This window comes from Trachypithecus francoisi, unplaced genomic scaffold (assembly GCF_009764315.1).
Source record: "Trachypithecus francoisi isolate TF-2019V2 unplaced genomic scaffold, Tfra_2.0 Lachesis_group4, whole genome shotgun sequence".
Taxonomy (NCBI): Eukaryota; Metazoa; Chordata; class Mammalia; order Primates; family Cercopithecidae; genus Trachypithecus; species Trachypithecus francoisi.
In genome coordinates, this window is record NW_022681469.1 from 127901040 (window position 1) to 127921661 (window position 20622).

The following is a 20622-nucleotide window of genomic DNA, read 5'->3' on the forward strand; positions in this document are numbered from 1 at the left end:
TGAAAAGATATTCTAGGTTCATCTTGCGTGTGTTCTGTCTGGTATCTGGAATCAACCATTAGAATAAATGAAATTAAATGATTCCAGAGTTTGTGTAAGGTAGAAATTTCATTGTTTGGAAGCTGCTATGGAAATCAAGGTTAATATATTATAGTTCATACGTGGAGTTTATACATGACCAGTGACATCAAAAACACACATCATTCAACTAAGGTTCCTATTTCAAATGTGTTAATTTTGCCTTCTGGTTACATAAAGTGATTCCTCTCTTTTCTTTGTAGGTTTTGCCAGTCAATCAGATGATGATCAGGTGAATGTAATGGGTTTTCACTTCTTAGGAGGTGCCCAAGTTACTCTTCTTGCTTCTAAAACTTCTCGTAAGTAAAACCATGTTATTATTGCTTTTTAAATTTTTTTCTAAGGATACCACATCACAGAGCACACTCACATCAGTGATTCCTGCAAAGGGTGATGTTCATTTAGATTTCAGTAACTAAAAGCCATGATATTAAGTAGATAGGATGTGAAAGTTATGAAGTTAGCATTGTGTTTTATTAGAGAACACTGATGTTGCCCAAGATTACCTTACCATGATCTAAATTTCACCAAAAATCAGATATGTAACTGATACATTCACTTTGTCTGAGTGTATATAATTTTTATCTTGGAGCTAAGGAGAGTCTAACTGAGGAATTTAAAGAAATGAAAAATATCTTTAAGATAGGTGTATGGTGAACTAGGTTTGGGAACTCCTAGAACTTGGAATTTTTTTGTTTGCATATATTCTTGTTTATTCCTTTTGGACATTGGCAAAGATGACAGTGAAACTGGATAACTTTTGCTGAGTGTAATTTCAACAGGCAGGAAGGTATATAGTCAAGTTTGAATTTAAATATGCCCTATTGATTTGGTTACTTTATGTATGTGAGAATAATAGTTGAAACTAGTCAATGTAAAACTAGCTCTTGACATATGTAGTATATTGAAGCTACTGAACTTACTGAGTTATACACACCTTCATGGAAATAAAGTAAGATATTAAGAAGGGAAGTATTTAACAAATTTGTACTGAGGGAAAAAAGTACAAACACACACACACACACACACACACACACACACACACCCATACTCCCTTGAAATAGTCTGGCTCAGGACATTCCCATTAAAAAAAAAATCTCTAGTTTTTCTGGTGAGCTTTCACTTACTACCCATGCACTTGCAGTTGTAGTTGGTTATTACTTTTCTAATAGTAAGAGTACAATAAAGCCATCTGTTTTTGAAAAAGAAAAGTATTAGCAGGAGGAACAGACATCCCATTTAGGAACTATAACTATGTTTTTATGGCTAGAATCACAATAGTTTCTGGAATATGTCAATTGGTGACTGGTAAAATAGACTCAGATACTATTGAAGACTCTAGAATAGGTCACAGAAATAAAAAAACAACTCTGAGAAGAAAGAGAAGATTCTTTATTTTCATGATTTTCCTGATTGGTCATGATTGCAGTATTCTTGACATTGACATCATTTTTTAAAAAACAAATCATTTTATTTTGATAAGAAGACTTAACATGAGATCTATCCACTTAGTAAAATTTCAAATGTGTAGTTCAATATTGCTAACTGTAAGTACATAGCACTGTTTTTCTTTGATTAGCTTTAATCTCCAGTTAGATGGTAGAACCATTTTGGTGCATATCTCTTAGTTTAACAATTTTCCTTAAACTAAAAAAATTATGCCAACATTTCTTTGTGAAATTTTACATATTTTTTTGGCTGCAGTTGATGGTGCTGTATAATGAATCTGCAATTGAGACCATGAAAAAAGGCAAAAATTTATGCAAATGAAGATATTTATATCCTAATGTGTTTTATTTATAATTTTCGATATAAAGTAACAAGTAGAATACTGATGTTGCCCGTGATTACCTTACTGCTATCTAAATTTTACCAAAAATCAAGTATATAGCTGATTTATTCTCTTTATCTGAATGTATGGCAATTCCCTGACTTAGCCATAGTGTAGGTAGATCAAATAGTGGAATAGGGCAGGACCTTTTAAACAAGGAGCCAAATGAACTGTGTAAATTGAAACCTGAATAATAGTCATTACAATTCTGTGATGGTTTTTGGCTGCAGTAACACACAGAATCCTACCTAGGAGATGCCTGTGGTGATGGAGAAAGATAGGTATAAGGAGAGTGTACTTTTCTGGAGTTGAGGCAGATGTTAGCGCTCCTACTGCTTTATCAGAGTGTTCATTCCGAAGAAAGGAATGAAGTAATTTGCACCCAATCTGTGTTTGACATTTTTCATTTTTTGAAAGGTACCTAGTATTATAGTCCAGCAATCTGTTTTACAGAAAAATCCTACAAATGGAAAGAACCTAGTATTTCTTCCATAGTAACCAGTCAAATGATTCGTAAGTCACATAGAATTATCCTTGGCTCTTGGATAGTATTTTCTGTGGGTTCTGCATATTCATCTCTTTTTAGAACTTGCTTGGTAAGCAGCCAAGGCTTTGTGTATGCTGTATGGCAATTTTCATTCATTTTTCTAATTCAGTATAGACCAGTCAAAGCAAACAAGAGAAAAGTAAGGTGTAGCTCATTGTTTCAGACACCAAACCAGATTGCTGGGGAACTGAGTAGGCTTGTATTTTTACAAAGCAGAATAGTAGCTGGGTGTAGCAGCTCATCCCTGTAATCCCAACACTTTGGGAAGCCAAGGTGGGAGGATGACTTAAGCATAGCAGTTTGAGACCAGCCTGGGCAACATAGTGAGACCTAGTCACTACTTTACTATGCAGCCATAAAAAAGGATGAGTTCATGTCCTTTGTAGGGACATGGATGCAGCAGGAAACCATCATTCTCAGCAAACTATCACAAGAACAGAAAACCAAACACCGCATGTTCTCACTCATAGGTGGGAATTGAACAATGAGATCACATGGACACAGGAAGGGGATCATCACACACTGGGTCCTATTGTGGGGAGGGGAGGGGGAAGGGATAGCATTAGGAGATATACCCAATGTAAATGATGAGTTAATGGGTGCAGCACACCAACATGGCACATGTATACATATGTAACAAACCTGCATGTTGTGCACATGTACCCTAGAACTTAAAGTATAATAAAAAAAAAAAAAAAGAAAAAGAAAAATTAGCTGGGTGTGGTGGCACATGAATGTAGTCCCAGCTACTCTGGAAGCTGAGGTGAGAGGAACACTTAAGCACAGGAGGTTGAGGCTGCAGTGAGCTGAGATCGCACTACTGCACTCCAACCTACGCAACAGAGAGAGACCCTGTCTCAAAAAAAAAATGAAAGTAGTGCTTAAATTTGGGAAAAATATGCTAGCAACATTTCTGAAAACTGTTATCACAGTCCTAAATTGAAAATAACAGAGAAGTTCTAATTTTGTAAGATCAAATGTTTTTATAATTGTTTTTATAATTAATATTGCAGAGTCCTCAGAAATAATACCACACATCTACAGCCATCTGACCTTTGACAAATCTGAGGGAAACAAGAAATGGGGAAAGGATTCCCTATTTAATAAATGGTGCTGGGAAAATTGGCTAGCCATAAGTAGAAAGCTGAAACTGGATCCTTTCCTTACTCCTTATACGAAAATTAATTCAAGATGAATTAGAGACTTAAATGTTAGACCTAACACCATAAAAACCCTAGAAGAAAACCTAGGTAGTACCATTCAGGACATAGGCATGGGCAAGGACTTCATGTCTAAAACATCAAAAGCAACGGCAGCAAAAGCCAAAATTGACAAATGGGATCTAATGAAACTAAAGAGCTTCTGCACAGCAAAAGAAACTACCATCAGAGTGAACAGGCAACCTACAGAATGGGAGAAAATTTTTGTAATCTACTCATCTGACAAAGGGCTAATATCCAGAATCTACAAAGAACTCAAACAAATTTACAAGAAAAAAACAACCCCATCAAAAAGTGGGCAAAGGATATGAACAGACATTTCTCAAAAGAAGACATTCATACAGCCAACAGACACATGAAAAAATGCTCATCCTCACTGGCCATCAGAGAAATGCAAATCAAAACCACAATGAGATACCATCTCACACCAGTTAGAATGGCAGTCATTAAAAAGTCAGGAAACAACAGGTGCTGGAGAGGATGTGGAGAAATAGGAACACTTTTACACTGTTGGTGGGATTGTAAACTAGTTCAACTATTATGGAAAACAGTATGGTGATTCCTCAAGGATCTAGAACTAGAAGTACCATATGACCCAGCCATCCCACTACTGGGTATATACCCAAAGGATCATAAATCATGCTGCTATAAAGACACATGCACACGCATGTTTATTGCGGCACTATTCACAATAGCAAAGACTTGGAATCAACCCAAATGTCCATCTGTGACAGACTGGATTAAGAAAATGTGGCACATATACACCATGGAATATTATGCAGCCATCAAAAAGGATGAGTTTGCGTCCTTTGTAGGGACATGGATGCAGCTGGAAACCATCATTCTTAGCAAACTATCACAAGAAGAGAAAACCAAACACCGCATGTTCTCACTCATAGGTGGGAACTGAACAATGACATCACTTGGACTCGGGAAGGGGAACATCACACATCGGGGCCTATCATGGGGAGGGGCGAGGGGGGAGGGATTGCATTGGGAGTTATACCTGATATAAATGACGAATTGATGGGTGCTGACAAGTTGATGAGTGCAGCACACCAACATGGTACAAGTATACATATATAACAAACCTGCACGTTATGCACATGTACCCTAGAACTTAAAGTATAATAAATATATATATATATAAAAGATATTTCTGCATGGATGTCTATAATTTTGAGTGATTCAGTATAATGGGATTTCAGAAAAATATGCTATTGTCTAAATATGTATATATTCTTATGCTGCTTTCCTAAGATCCAGATCCACATAGTGACTTATGACCATAACAACAAACACTACTACCTCTCTCTCCCTAGTCTCTTCTGCCCCTTTCTGCTTCTATACTTTTCTTAGTCTTGCCTCTCTCTAGTTCTGTTTTTATCTTTAGTCTCTATTTGTACATTGCCTTGTTCTACTTGCTTCTTAAAGAATTTAGAAGAGTTTAAAAGTATCCAAAATATGAAAAGAGAAAATAAGTATTTCAAGAAAACAGAAAGAGAAAATCAGGGCACTAATAAAGGTAGAAATAAGATTAATACTCAGAAATGCATACTGTATGATCAAAAAGGTGCTAGTCACCTAAAATAATAAGTAATCATTTAGTTTCCATTTTCAGAGTGTTCAAAATGTTAAATCTTTTGTTGAGGAGATGCACACCCTTTGCTGATGCTGAGTCAGAGATGAAATTCCCCTTATGAATATTCAAAAAGACAATTCCTTCAATAATATCTCTATAGTTTATGTAATTATAAAGATTATGCTTATGTAATTATGAGAAACAAATTTCACAGAACTTTAGAAAGTAATGATAAAACTCCATTTATGAAACATAAATCTGCCTGAGTCCAAATCATTGTGGTCTGAGCTGCAGCCTGATCTAAGGATAAATTTTGAGTATCTAGTTTTGCAAATTTTCATTTTCTAATGTTTTTCAATAAGAATTGAGCAACTAATTTCAGTAACTCAGAATTGAGAAATAGGATGAAGGAGGTGTGTATTTTGTTTTTAAAGGAGCAATATTAGAACACGTTTGAATATTAATTTAAATGATTGAATTCAGTGGGAGAGGTTGATGATCAGGAAAGAGAAGCAGATCATAATGAAGTCCTTGAGGAAGAGAGGGGATGGGATGCAGAAGCTAGCGGGAGGGGTTGAGGAACAGGCCTTTGTAACTTCTCTGTAACAGGTGGGATCGTATGTACATCTAGGGAGACTTCGTAGATTTGTTAGTGGAGAGATAAAGGAGCTTTGATGATGTATAAATCTGAACAAAAAATAGTGTGAAAATAAGAAAGCAAACTCATGAGGGAAACAGGCATTGTGGAATCCCCATCTAGAGTTTGAGATAGTACATTTTGAATTGAAACCAGGCATCCTTATTAGGTGATTTTCCCTGGAAGTGATTTGTTTATCAGCATCTAAGCAACTAAAAACGGCTCAGATTTTAAAATAGAATTACAGATAAAATGTTTTTATGAGACTGATTATCATAATGGACTACCAAATCTGAGATGGTAAGGAAATAAGTGAAGATTAGCGAAAACTGATACATGGTGAAAAATTAATGGGTTCATCTGATCAAAATTCTTGAAAGTTTGAGGAAGTAGAAGGAGTTATAGAGCAAGTGAACTAGGTTAAAAAAAAAAGGTAGTGGTCAGACAATGGATCAGATATTGAGAACAGGAGTTCAGAGAGGTTGCAGATTCTGATAATGGCAAGCTCATCATTGGGGGAGTGGGTTGCTAAAGTGGATAGAAGACTAATGGGGACAGGGATTTCAAGAAAATGAGGTATCACTTGATGAGGCACAGTGCCTCACACCTGTAATCCCAGCACTTTGGGAGGCTGAGGCGGGTGGATTGCCTGAGGTCAGGAGTTCGAAACCAGCCTGGCCAGCATGGTGAAACCCTGTCTCTACTAAAAATACAAAAAAAAAAAAAAAAAAAAACAATTAGCCTGGCATGGTGGCAGGTGCCTGTAATCCCAGCTAATTGGGAAGCTGAGGCAGGAGAATTGCTTGAACTTGGGAGGTGGAAGTTGCAGTGAGCTGAAATCATGCCATTGCACTCCAGCCTGGGCAACAGGGCGAGACTCCATCTCAAAAAAAAAAGAAAAAAAAGAAAGAAAGAAAATGAGGTATCACAGTTGTGGATATTGAAAATGCCTATTTGAATTGAGGTACATTCCTTGTGTACTTAATTTATTGAGTTTCATTTTTTTAATCATGAAAGGACGTTGAATTTGTCAAATACTTTTTCTGCATCTGTTGAAATAATCGTATGGTTTTTGCCCTTCATTCTGTTAATATGATATATCATGCTTATTGATTTGCTTATGTTAAACCATCCTTGCATCCATGGAATGAATCCCACTTGATCATAGTGAATGATCTTTTTAATGTGCTGTGTTGAATTTGGTTTGCTGGTATTCTGTTGAGGATTTTTGCGTCTTAGTTCATCAGGGATACTGACCTGCAGTTTCCTTCTTTTGTTATGTCCTTGTCTGATTTTGGTATCAGAATAATGTTGGCCTCATAGATTGAAATTTGAAAGCATTCCATTCTCTTTGATATATTGGAATAGTTTGAGTAGAATTGTTATTAATTCTTCTTTAAATGTTTGATGGAATTCAGCAGTGAAGCCATCAAGTCCTGGGCTTTTCTTTGGTAGGAGACTTTGTATAACTGATTCGATCTTCTTACTTGTTATTGGTCTTTTCAGATTTTCTGTTTCTTCCTAGCATTTTCATAACAGTTTAATGATTCCTTGTATTTCTATAGTGTCAGATATAATTTCTACTTTAGAAAGAAAAAAAACAAGTTACTCAAGGGATATGAATCAAGATGGCATTTAGTTTTTCATCAAAATTATTGGATGATAGATGACAATGCAGAAGTTTTCTCCAAGATTTCAACTTAGAATGCTGTGTCTTGCTAAGTTGAAAATCTGCAAAGAATGCTGAATAGACACATACCCTCAGTGTCACAAAGTAGGGTTAACCAATTGCAAATACAGGTCAAGCATCCCAAATCTAATAATTCAAAATCCAAAGTGCTCAAAAAGTTTGGAAGTTTGGAGCATTTTGGATTTTGGATTTTTGGATTTGGAATGCCTAACTGCTTAAGTATATAATACACATATCCCAAAATCTGAAAAAATCTGAAATCCAAAACACTTCTGGTCCTGAGCATTTTGAATACAGTGAACCTAATGTGTATCAAATTAGCATAGCCTCAGGTAGGTGTTTGAAAAATGGAAAAGATAACTAATACATTGGATGTTTCAATATCCTGAAAGATTTTTAACATGCTAGAGTGATTGAATTGAATAAAGTCAAGTTTAAAAGTCCTTTTTTTTTGGTGTTCATTTTGATTATTTCGCTTTCAGGTATAATAGAAGGATTGCAGTCACATATGTGAAAAATTGTTGGGTCTTGAAATAGGATTTCTTTTGCATCTTCCAAAAGAAAGCATATGTTATCTTGAACTGTGTTATACAAAATACCTGGAGAAAAAGGAAATGGGAGTAGTATGTTACTTCATCTTGGTAGACAATACATTTATTCCTTTTTCGTTCAGCAGACATGTTAGCTATAAACACTGTTGTGGCTCTTGTGGCGCTCCTACACTAATGGGAGAGACAAACAGGTAAAGAGAACCAATAATAGAATGCTTGATGTGCTTATAGAAGCATGTTTTTTAGTGCTGTTGTATCCCAAAGGGTTGAAACTCCATAGAAATTTTATTTGTAGAGGGTCTTAAGGAATGAGTAGGAGATTATCAGATGGAGGTCATTCTAGGAAGAGGGGAAAGTATATGCTGATGCTTGATAAAGCATGAAGTTTCAAAGGATCAGTGAATTTTCTTGTGTGCTGAAAGTTCATGTGGTAGTGGCTCTGTGACAGTCCTTTAATGAGGTCAGGAAACGTAGGGACAAGTATAATGACCAAATCTAAGGTCAACTGATGCCCACCTCATGCCCCTGTGAATAGTTTAACTTATACAGTGATTCATCAATATAATATTACTGTTAATATTTATTTTAAAAATTCTTAGCAATATTATTAAGTGACAATGAGAATATTATATAAATCTAGCTTGGAAAAAGCCTGTTGAAAAGTAAGTGTTAAGAAACCATCCTTAGTTTCTAATATTGAAGAGGCTGTATATTTAAAATATTAAACCTACTGAAAGTCGGCGCAGTGGCTCACGCCTGTAATCCCAGGACTTTGGGAGGCCGAGGTGGGTGTGGGTCGATCACCTGAGGTCGGGAGTTAGAAACCAGCCTGACCAACATCGAGAAACCTTGCCTCTACTAAAAATACGAAATTAGCCGGGCATGGTGATACATGCCTGTAATGCCAGCTACTCGGGAGGCTGAGGCAGGAGAATCACTTGAACTTGGGAGGCGGAGTTTGCAGTGAGCTGAGATCACTCCATTGCACTCCAGCCTGGGCAACAACAGTGAGACTCTGTCTCAAAAAAAAAAAACCTACTGAAATAGTTTATTTCCTCAATCTGCTTTTCTGTCTCACGTTTCAAAATTTCCAAATAGCATGAATCGTATAGTTCACTGTTTATGATATGAATACAAACATTATATTGATGAACTTGAGATGTTCTGACACATAAAGACTGATGTGATGCATTTTTGTACCTTCCTTAATTAAATATATTCTTTTGTCCATTTATAATAGAGTGTTATGGAAATTGTCTAGGCTCTGATCATCTAAATTTGTTTTATTTGGAAACTGAAGTGGTTATTTTCACTGAACTGCTATTGCAAGATACAAAAGAAAAGAGATAAACAAATTGGATGTTCATTTTGACAGCTATTTTGATTACTAATATTTTAAGGGCTCATTTTAAAGTACAGGTTCTTTTATGTTATATTGTAAATCGAAAAATTCATTTCTCCATCCATGAAATATATACTCTGGAAAGTCTCCAAGGGTAGTATTAACCATCTTGGAGTACTAACACTGAGAAAATGTTTAGTAATCAAAATAATACTTTATAAATCTTGGACTCATTGATTCTTTGGATTTATGGTAATCTAACAAAAGTAAAAAATGTTGTTGTGTTTATAAATTCCAAGACTAATTGCAATTTTTTCTTTCTTTCTTTCTTTCTTTTTTGGAGACAGAGTCTTACTCTGTCACCAGGCTAGAGTACAGTCACGATCTTGGCTCAGTGCCGCCTCTGCCTCCCAGTTCAACTGATTCTCGTGCCTCAGCCTCCTGAGTAGCTGGGACTTACAGGTGTGCGCCACTATGCCCAGCTAATTTTTTGTATTTTAGTAAAGATGGGATTTCACCATGTTGCCCAGGCTGGTCTTGAACTCCTGAGCTCGGGCAATCTGCCTTTCTCAGCCTCCTAAAGTGCTGGGATGACAGGTGTGAGTCATTGCACTCATCTTAATGGTGAATTTTTTATTCCAGAAAAATTGTTTTTTGTTTTTCTTTTGTATATGTTGATGAAAAAATAAGAAAGAAACAGAAACTAAAAATTTTAAGTTACTGAAAATATAATACCTTTTTAAATGTTTATTATGAGTTTTACATTAAAAAAACTTTTAGGTTCAGTGGTACATGTGCAGGTTTGTTGTATAAGTAAACTTGTGTAAGGAGGGTTTGCTGTACAGATTATTTTTCTCACCCAGGTTCTAAGCATAGTACCTGATAATTATTTTTTCCTGATTCTCTCCTTCCTCCCACCCTCCACCCTGAGGTAGGCCCCGGTGTGTCTTGTTTTTTTCCTTGTGTCCATGTGTTCTCATCATTTAGCTCCTACTTATAAGTGAGGATATGCAGTATTTGTTTTTTTGTTGTTGTTATTGTTCCTGCATTAGTTTGCTAGGAATATTGGCCACCAGCTTCGTTCATGTTTCTGCAAAGGACATGATCATGTTCTTTATTATGGCTGCATAGTATTCTATGATGTATCCCTACCACATTTCCATTATCCAGTCTATTGTCAATGGACATTTAGGTTGATTCTTTGCTATTGTGAATAATGCTGCAGTAAACTTATGTGTGCATGTATCTTTATGGTAGAACGATTTATATTCCTTTTTGCGTATGCCCAGTGATGAGATTGCTGGGTCGAATGGCAGTTATGTTTTAGTTTTTTGAGGAATTCCCATACTGCTTTCCACAAGGGTTGAACTTAAGGTATACCACCACTAGCAGTGTATAAGCATTCTTTCTTCTCTGCAATCTTGGTAGCCTTTGTTCTTTTTTGACTTATTTTTAATATTAACACTTCTGACTGGTATGACGTGGTATCTCATTTTGGCTTTGATTTGCATTTCTCTAATGATTAGTGATATTGAGTATTATTTCATATGCTTGTTGGCCATATGTATGTCTTCTTTGAAAAGTGTCTGTTCATATCCTTTGCTCACTTTTTAATGGGGTTGTTTTTTTTTTTTTTCTGGTAAATTTGTTTAAGTTCCTTATAGATTCTGGATATTAAACTTTCCCCAGTGCATAGTTTACAAATGTTTTCTCTTATTTTGTAGGTCATCTGTATACTCTGTTGATAATTTCTTTTGCTGTGCAGAAGCTCTTTGTTTAATTAGATAGTATTTGTCAATATTTGCTTTTGTTGCAATTGCTTTTGGTGTCTTTGTCATGAAATCTTTACCAATTCCTATGCCCAGAATGGTATTTTATAGGTTTTCTTCCAGGATTTTTATAGATCTGGGTTTTACATTTAAGTCTTTAACCCATCTTGTGTTGATTTTTGTATGTGGTGTAAGGAAGGAGTCCAGTTTCAATCTTTTGCATATTGCGAGCCAGTTATTCCGGCACCATTTGTGTGTTTTTGTCAGCTTTGTTGAAGATTAGATGGTTGAAGGTGTTCAGCATTATTTCTGGGCTCTCTCTTCTGTTCTGTTGGTTGACGTGTCTGGTTTTGTACCAGTATGATGCTGTTTTGTTTACTGTAGCCCTGTAATATAGTCTGAAGTAGGGCAATGTGGTGCTTCCAGTTTTGTTCATTTTGCCTAGGATTACCTTGGCTATTAGTTATCTTGTTTTGTTCTATATGGATTTTAAAATAATTTTTTCTAGCTCTGTGAAGAATGTCATTGGTAGTTTAATAGGAATAGTATTGAATCTGTAAACCACTTTGGGTAGTATGGCCATTTTGATGATATTTTCTTCCTGTCCCTGAGCACGGAATGTTTTTCCATTTGTTTGTGTCATCTCAATTTATCTGAGCAGTGCTTTTGTAGATTCTTATTGTAGAGATCTTTCACCTCCCTTGTTAAGTGTATTTCTAGATATTTTATTCTTTCTATGGTAATTATGAATGGGATTGTGTTCCTGATTCGGCTCTTGGCTTTATGTACAAAATCATTAGGAAAGTGAGGTGTAGACTCAAATTGATAGTTTAGATCCCAGCTCTAGCTTAAAATTCTTCTGAATGACTTTGGACAAATTACATAACCATTAAAAAATTTATTAAATGGCCATAAAATAGAACTGTAATATTATATATGAATCCAAATGAAATAACCCCTAAAAAGCATGTAATAATTTCCTGATGCATTGTAAGTGCTAGGTAAATTTTGGCTACTGGTATTATTTTCATCCTTACTACCGTTAGTACTATCACTGACATCGCCTTCTCAATGTGGCCTTTCCCGACCATAGCATCTCAAGAAAGGCCACCCATTTGTCTTTATTACAGCACCTTTGTTTCTGCATCATAGTATTTTCATAGGTTCTGTTTCATATGTTATTCACTTGTTTATTTTCTGCCCTTCTCACTAGAATGAGGACTAGGGTAATGTATGTGTTGTTCAGTAATGTCTCCCTAGCACTTATCACTCAGCAATCTTTTGTGAATAAATGAATCGATGCAGTGTTACCTTGAGTCTTATTTAAACTATAAACAAGAATTGTCCTCCATTACCTCTCTTTTATAAAGAGAATTTCAACCCTTTGATTTGTCGCTTTCCTTTGACCCTACTGCATGTGATGTTTCTCTGTTACTTTATCTTTAGAGAGGGAAGTCTTTGCCCAAGATGGGGGATTGAGATGGGTCTTTCGGAGAGCTCACAGGCCCCTGTCGCGGTAATCCAAATTTTTATAAAAGGAGAAGAGAAAAGCTTAGACTTGTTCACAGTTCATTTTGTTAGAGATTTTTTTTTGTTTGTTTGTCAGGACAGTAGAAGGAAGGAGCTCCAAAGGCAGCTGAAGCAGGCACTTGACCTCGCTGGGGGAAGAGTTTGGGGCACTGCTGCCTTTCTTGGTTAGCCCACGGCATCCCCCATTTTCTTTTATACAACACACATGCCCAGTGTAAGCTGTGAGTGAAGACTCAGCCTAGCAGTTTCACTGAGGTGTTGGAGGAGGTCCTAATTGGGTTTGTCTTTCCTCATCAAGAACTCAGCTCTGGCCAGCTGAGCTTGGGCATACTATTGGTGTTCTGCTGAGAATCATGTCCATGTTTTTTCCCCAGTGATAAATTCTGATCAATTTTCAGACTAACTTATGGTGGATAGGCTTGCCTGGACGTACCTGAACATGCCTTGTTTCCAGATGTTTTTGCAATACCTACATGGGTGATTTAACAGAAGCTGGTGTAATGTCTTGTTATAGCGCAGCAAAAAAGCTGCTTACTCCATTTCAGACATACTACGTTCCTCCTCTGTGTTCTATAAACACATTTCTGCCTCAGTGCCTTTGTCCTTACAGTTCATTTGTCTTGCAATGCTCTTCTCATAGATTTCCCCATGGCTTTCTCCTTTACTTCATTCGGGTACCTTTAATTATATATGTGTGTTTTTACTTCTGGGGCCAGATGATATAGTTCTTTTAAACATGTCATAATAATCCTAGTTGTTTATGTTTATCTTTTTTAAGATTTGTAAGACATTTTCATTGAAAATTTATAGTTGAATGGAATAAATTCCTCTCTACAGCTTTATTTTATATCATATATAAGGAATTTTATTCTTATTCTTATAGTTAGGCTAACCCCAAGTTTTTTCTATCTGCATGTGGAAGCTTATTCAGAATCCTTCTAGAAACTGAATGAATTGAATTTTCTTTGAAAAATTAGCACTGTGAAATTTCTGTAACAATTTTACAGCTATATTTGAAATGACAGTAAATTCTATGCTAAAGAAAACATTTTATTAAAGATACTTGTTTTGTATCTGCTATGTGAAAGTTACTTGATTAGCTAGGTGCTGTGTAGGTTCAAAGAAATGTATGATATCTCTGCCCTTTATTTTACAACAATTGGGGAAAGTGATGAAAACTATAATGACAATAAGTAACATTTATTGAGTGCTTAATATGTCAAGCATTGTTTTAAGTGTTTTATTTAAAGGTACGTATATGTGAAAGGAAATGAGCGTATTAAAGCAGAAGTCTCAAAATCTGGGAGTTGTAAAGGATCCTGTTCAACCTTACAAACCTGGTGGAAGCTCTTTAATGCTTTTGGCAGGTATTCATTCCTACAGGATCTCCATAGGAATTCACAAGATGGGCTCTGAGCTCCTGAAGGAGAAGCTGCACAAAGCCCACAAGGAGCTGCAGCTGAAGGACGAAGACTGTGAGCAGCTGTTCCTAGTGCAGGAGCTGGGGGAGCTGATGGCCAGCCTGTCTGAGGAAGCCCACAAGATGGTGTGGGAAGCCAACATGCAGTAGGCAGTGTCAGAAACACAGCTGAATGAGGAGGCCTGGGGAAAGATAGTCTGCTGCAGGCAGAGATGACAGCGTGAAGACACTGGTCATCATGTCCACACCAGCCTCTCCCAACTGGAAGCTCCACCTTCACCTGCTGAGCCGCATTAAGGGTGGGCTGTGCAAGGCCCACTGCCAACCTAGGAGCACCAGCAGTGCCTTCTCTTTGACCTTGTGCCCCACTGTGAGACATGCCTTCCCCTTGGACAAGGAGGTGGATGTGACACTACTGGAAGAGTTCCAAGCCTGGAAGGAATTACCTACCCAGGACAAGACCTTTTCCTTGCTGCAAAGGGTGTAGTGGGAGGACATGGGCCCTGCCTGGACTTCACAGTGCAGAATCTCTTGCCACTGGTGTAGACCTCTGTGGGGGACAACACACTCATCATCAAGACGGTGGCTCTGCAGAAGCTGCCTGTAGTGAGGGTAACTGTGGTCAATTGTGGCAGTGCCAATATGTATGTCTTGAGCAATTTGGCCCATACCTGCCACCACCACCACATCTGGCTTTGTGACTTTGAGAGCCACTACCACATCTCACTGTCTTCTCAGGCCAGGATCACTGCAGTGTGCCACTTTTTCATCTACATCTGCTACAACCACAAGGCCTGGTACAACAGGATTTGAAGCCAGTGTTCTGGGAGATCACAAAGCTGTGAAAGAGATACAGCTGGCCAAACTCAGCTACCCCTAGAAGCCTAGGATGTTACCTGGACCTAGATGTGGGCTGCCCGGGATGGACAGACACACGTAAATATAAGGATCCTGGTACAGGATCTGAGACAGGTCTGTACCTCATGAAATGATCTTTCGTTCACACCAAGTTCTGCAACTCACAGGTGGACTTTCAAGAAAATACCAAAGACCAGGGAGTTCAGAGCCTGAAAAACACTTTCAATGGCAATTTTTCCTGAGGCAGCTGTGAACATCTATCATTGTTGATATAGTTCTTATCATGAATTGTGCCCTTTGCATCTCTCTAGCTGTTGTCTAATGCTTCTGCTATGTGATAGGCCTTCCTATACTTGAAAATGGTAGTATATCTTCTTCGGGGGGAGTCCTGGCACCACTGTGGCATGGTTAGCCCTAATGATTGGTCCTGAATCAGTGGTGGCAGAAGAGTGATGGCAGAAGCGGTGTTCAGTTTTCTGCTATTAGGCTCTCTTTCCAAGTCTCCTGGGAGCTCCTTGAGGGCAGAAGCTCTTCTTCCGTTATTCCTGATTTTATCCCCAGCATCTTGCACTGACTTATGTAAATGAATGAAAGTAAATAAATACAGTCTAGAGTTAATATGTTGGATCTCAAGCTTAGTATGGATAAGACTAGGTTTATATGGTACTTTGTCATCATTATTCTCCAGTCTACCTCTCTACCCCTGCCCCACCACAACTGTGCTGTCTCTAAAGCATTAACACTTCAGTGTCATTTATTTTAAAAAGTAAATATTTGGTGGCATTTATTTTAAAAAGTGTTATCTTTGATTAAGGAAAACACCTAATCAGCATTATGGGCAGAACTGAGCATCCAGAATAAGACTGGGGTGAAGGGAGGGGTGGGGAAGCTTCAAGGGGAATGGGGTATGACTTCAGCAGCAAAGACCAGTGTGTTTGCATGGTTTGTGACAAGCATACCCAGTATATTTTATTCTTTATCATTGTAAAAGGGAATGACTAGGGATGATAGGAGATATATTATTGAATTCTGGATGGAGATGACAAATTGAAGTCCTAATAACCAATCTGAAGAAGTAATTGCATTTATGAAATTTACCACAGTACCATGGGAAACATAAAGAAATATTTTCTATGTCTATGTATCATGCTACTCTAGCTAGATCTTAGATTCCCTAAACAAGAAGATTCAGTTCATCTTTCTACTCCCAGTGTGTCTCTTTATGACATCTGCATAATAGGTGGTCAATAAGTGGTGAATTAAATGAAATAGAGGACTTAGTCCTAGATCTCAAAAAAATGTATAATTCCTGACCTGGTGTGGTGGCTCATACATGTAATCCCAGCACTTTGGGAGGCTGAGGCGGGTGGACCACGAGGTCAGGAGTTCGAGACCAGCCTGACCAACATGGTGAAACCCCATCTCTACTAAAAATGCAAAAATTAGCTGTATGTCATTGTGGGTACCTATAATCCCAGCTGCTCGGGAGGCTGAGGCATGAGAATCACTTGAACCGGGGAGCAGAGGTTGCAGTGAACCGAGATCATGCCACTGCACTCCAGCCTGGGCAACAGAGTGAGACCCTGTCTCAAAAAAAAAAAAAAGAAAAAAGAAAAAAAGAAAAAAAAATTCTTTTAAAGGGAGCAAATGTAATAATCTTGGAAGTTATATAAGAATGCCTGGTTTTATGTAGTTAAGTGCCTAGGGAACTGTAGACATAGTAAGTCTCTATATAAATTCAGGAAGACACAATCTTATGAGGCAGTTAAGGTTATTATCTAGTGTTCCAGTGCCTACTCTGTTACTAACTGGCTAGTAACACTGTTTCTCTCATAGGGCTGTTAGGGTTTAAATGAGAAAGTGAATGTAAAGTGCTTAAAATATGGCTGGTGCAGATTGAACTCCCATGGATATCAGAGAAATCAAGATTTGAGTAGATGAGATTAAAGCCAGGTCCTGATGAAGAAGCAGGATTTAGGCAGAAGGAGATGAACTGTTAATTCTAGCACTGGTGTTTAATTGCTTTTAATCTTTGGCAAGTCTCTGAAACTCTCTGTGCTTTATTTTCCTTTGTATAAAAAGGGGCTATTGTAGTCACAGTTCTTGGTACACAGTTTGTGCCCAACAAATAATAGCTGTTGTTATCATAGGTATTATTGCCACCTCTCTTAGCATCATTGTCACTGTTGTTGTCATCATTTTCAGGGTAGAGCATAGCTAGAAATTGGTCATCTTGGAATAGTGGAGCTGAGGTCTCAGAATAAAGGGAAACAAGATTTATATTTAGAAAAGGTTCTGACTGCAAAATCTCTCTTCAAATTAAAGAACTGTTAGAAAAATAGAAAACTTTGATCGTGATTACCATGAATTATGCTGATTACAGTATCCAGGATATTGAATTTTATATAGAATACATTTTATTTTACTTTAGCATTTTGAAATGATACTAATGATAACAAATTGTATTCTTGCAATAGCTGTTTTCTTTTTAAATACAGGCCCTTTTAAAGGACTCAAATTTGGGTGTTTTTATTGTACTGACACCTAGTGTAAGATACATCACAAAAAGGACCATACTTTACAGTTTGCCTCTGTGACCACCTACCTTTGGAATTAGATTTGAAAGTGTTAAGTGGTTCATGCAGGGAGCAATGAAGCAGTGAAAGTATTTTTATAAAGCCAGTGGAATCATATCTTTGTTACAAAAATGAAATCTTTGAACTTTTAAAGTCAGGGTTATTGATAATTCATGTAGCTTTATCTAGTAATTCTGTGTTACTAAGCATTTTTCTTTAATTTTTTTTTTCTCTCAGAACGATATCGCATTCAGAGTGAACAATTTGAAGATCTTTGGCTCATAACCAATGAGCTTACTCTTCGCCTTCAAGAATATTTTGAAAAACAGGGAGTCAAAGATTTTGCATGTTCTTTTTCTGGATCTATGCCCCTTCAAGAATATTTTGAGTTGATTGATCATCATTTTGAGGTGTGTATGATCATAACCCACATAATCTATAATCCTTAAATATATGAAAGAGAAATATATGCTATAGAAGAATTCTGTATACATGCCATTAGGCTATGTACTTCTCATTTTTCTTATGTGAATGGTGGATTTTGTGAATCCATTCCTGCCCACTTGCCCAGTTTGTGATCAATTATAGACATTTACAAAGTGGCTGCCTGGAGCTAACCATGTCGTCTGGCCTTGGAACAGAGCTGATTTAATTCTCCCACATGGAGACTTAACCCTTGACCCCAATAACCCAGTGTTAAAACTATTTGAGCTTATCAGAGACCATTTGGCTAACTAATTCTAGCAGGCCATAAATGAGGTGTGATTATAAAGTAAAATGATTTTTCTTTTTAGTGTTTAACAAGCATACCAGAACTTCTGCATCTGAATGAGGGTTAACACTTAAAATATTCCCCCGTATCTGGCACAGTGGGTGCTTGGTAAATGCTGAATGATTCAATATATGAATCAATGAGATCTAACAGTAACTTTGTGGCTCTGAATATTTTACATTTCTTCTTTGAAAGTGCTTTCAGAGCCTGTGTTAGATTCTCTTGAGTATCTCAATGCTGACATGTCTTCATCTTCTGCAGACTGATTTGATGTTTGGGACTAGCCAAATACTTGTTTTGTGAGTGGATTTGACAGTAACAGTCATAGTTTTTTTTAAAAGTCCCATGTATTAAAGTATCAGGCTCCACTTATATAGTCTATGAACAGACTCTATAGGCAATACAAAAGGGGAATTTTGAGAGAATTTTGAACATTATCCAAGTAAGCATTGGTTCTTAGGGGGACTACATTTCAGTTTAGGAGTGTGTGTGGGGGGCGGGGGGGGGGAGAGAGAGAGAGAGAGAGAGAGAGAGAATATTACCAGTCATATAATTTTTCAGTCAACCATTGAACATTCTAAGAGCATTGACTTTTCAGCTGTGAAGACTTCTTTAATGTAGTGTGAACATAAAAAGAAAATTTCAGGTATATACAATTGAATTATGAATAATTATGTCATAGTTCCTCATCTATGATGATGACCTGTGATGACAATATTTTCTAGGAATGCATGCCTTTGGTCAAATTGTAGCACCAAAATTGACATGGTCTGTAAGAGTATTTTTAGGTATCATATGGAATGTGAATCTTTGCAGTTCTTTGGGATATATTTTAAGAAATTCTTGCTTCACTGTTGGAAACTGAAGTGTAGTGATTTGTGAAAGGGTCCACGGAAAGACTATACTAATTATGTATTTGTAATATTTGAAATAGAGAATATTAGATATTACTGACTAATAAGTTTGACATATAATTTTCCCTTTATATTTTCTGGCTAGTAAGTAACTCCCTGGAGTTTGTACATCAGGGGTGTGTCTTTTCTGAGGACGGACTTAGAGAATATGGTGAACAACAGGCACTTTCATTTGTTACACACATAAATTAAGGGGCGCATGGTTATGCTTCCTTTGTTCTCTGTCTCCTTTCTCGGCTTTCAGCCATTAGTAAGATTTTAAACTTTGAATGCAGATGGGTTTTGGAATCCAAGTGTCCCTTGGAGTATAAGCTTCATGAAGGCAGACATTTTTGTCTGTATTATTCATTGCTTTAATTTCTAGTGCCCGGACCAGGGTTTGGCTCTGAGATCAATAAATATTTGTTCAGCATTGAAAATCTGACATGTGAAAACATTTCAATCACTGCTGCTTGGTTACACTTTCAAAGGAATGATAACCTGGTTGATAGTCTGAGTATTGGGAATACCTTTTTAATTTTTTGGTGTATCAAGAATTTAGGAAAAAAATTATAGCAGTAAATTATACAATTAGAAGAATGAATTATTGATAATTAGGTTAATGTTCTTTTAAAAACTTTATTTAAAAATATTTTTATTACTTAATTTTTGGTATTTTTTTGCTCAAGGGAATATTCTTTGATTTAGTTAGCTACTGAGTGCTTCTAAAATTGAGATTAAAAAAAGTTAAAATTTCAAGTTACTTTTATTTCATATGTAATTGTAGAATGCATGCACTGAAATGGTAAGGAATTTGGTTTGTTACTAGAAATGTAGTCTATGATATGTTTGACTTATGAGCATTTTGAATATGATGTTTATTTCAGCTAGTTTATTACTATTTTGTAAAGTTGAATTAGTGATTCACGTGACCTGAATCACTTTTACCCTGTGAAAAAGTGTCCCTTTTACCCTGTGACTTTGACTAGCTTTCTTTTATTTTAACAATATTAATTTAAATGAGATGGGTTACAGTGAAGAGAGTCATTTAGGATTCTAATTCCCCAGCCACTCAATCTTTTCTTTGGAGGCAGTGTTTGGTGTCCAGTTTCTTGTATATCTTTCTAGAAATATCCTATGCAGTCACAACTATGTTAATATATAGGTTTCTTTTTTTTTAATAAAAAATAATGGCAGCACATTATACATACTATTTTGTATCATTTTGCTTTGTTTCATTTATCATCTATGCACAGCATTGTGTATCAGCACCTAGTAGTCTTGCAGAATAGTCTTCCTTCTTTAACCAATTCCCCTATTGATGGG

At 36.7% G+C, this 20622-nt stretch overlaps 1 protein-coding gene across 9 annotated transcripts in view; it reads left to right on the forward strand.

Annotated features, from left to right (window-relative positions):
- BBS9 (Bardet-Biedl syndrome 9) overlaps positions 1-20622 on the forward strand; it is a 602892-nt gene that overhangs the window by 254351 nt on the left and 327919 nt on the right. For all 9 annotated transcript variants that reach the window (XM_033193464.1, XM_033193468.1, XM_033193466.1 and 6 more), the window contains 2 exons: positions 282-377; positions 17869-18041. In XM_033193464.1, coding sequence (XP_033049355.1) covers positions 282-377; positions 17869-18041 — 269 coding nt within the window. The remainder of the gene's footprint in view (positions 1-281; positions 378-17868; positions 18042-20622) is intronic.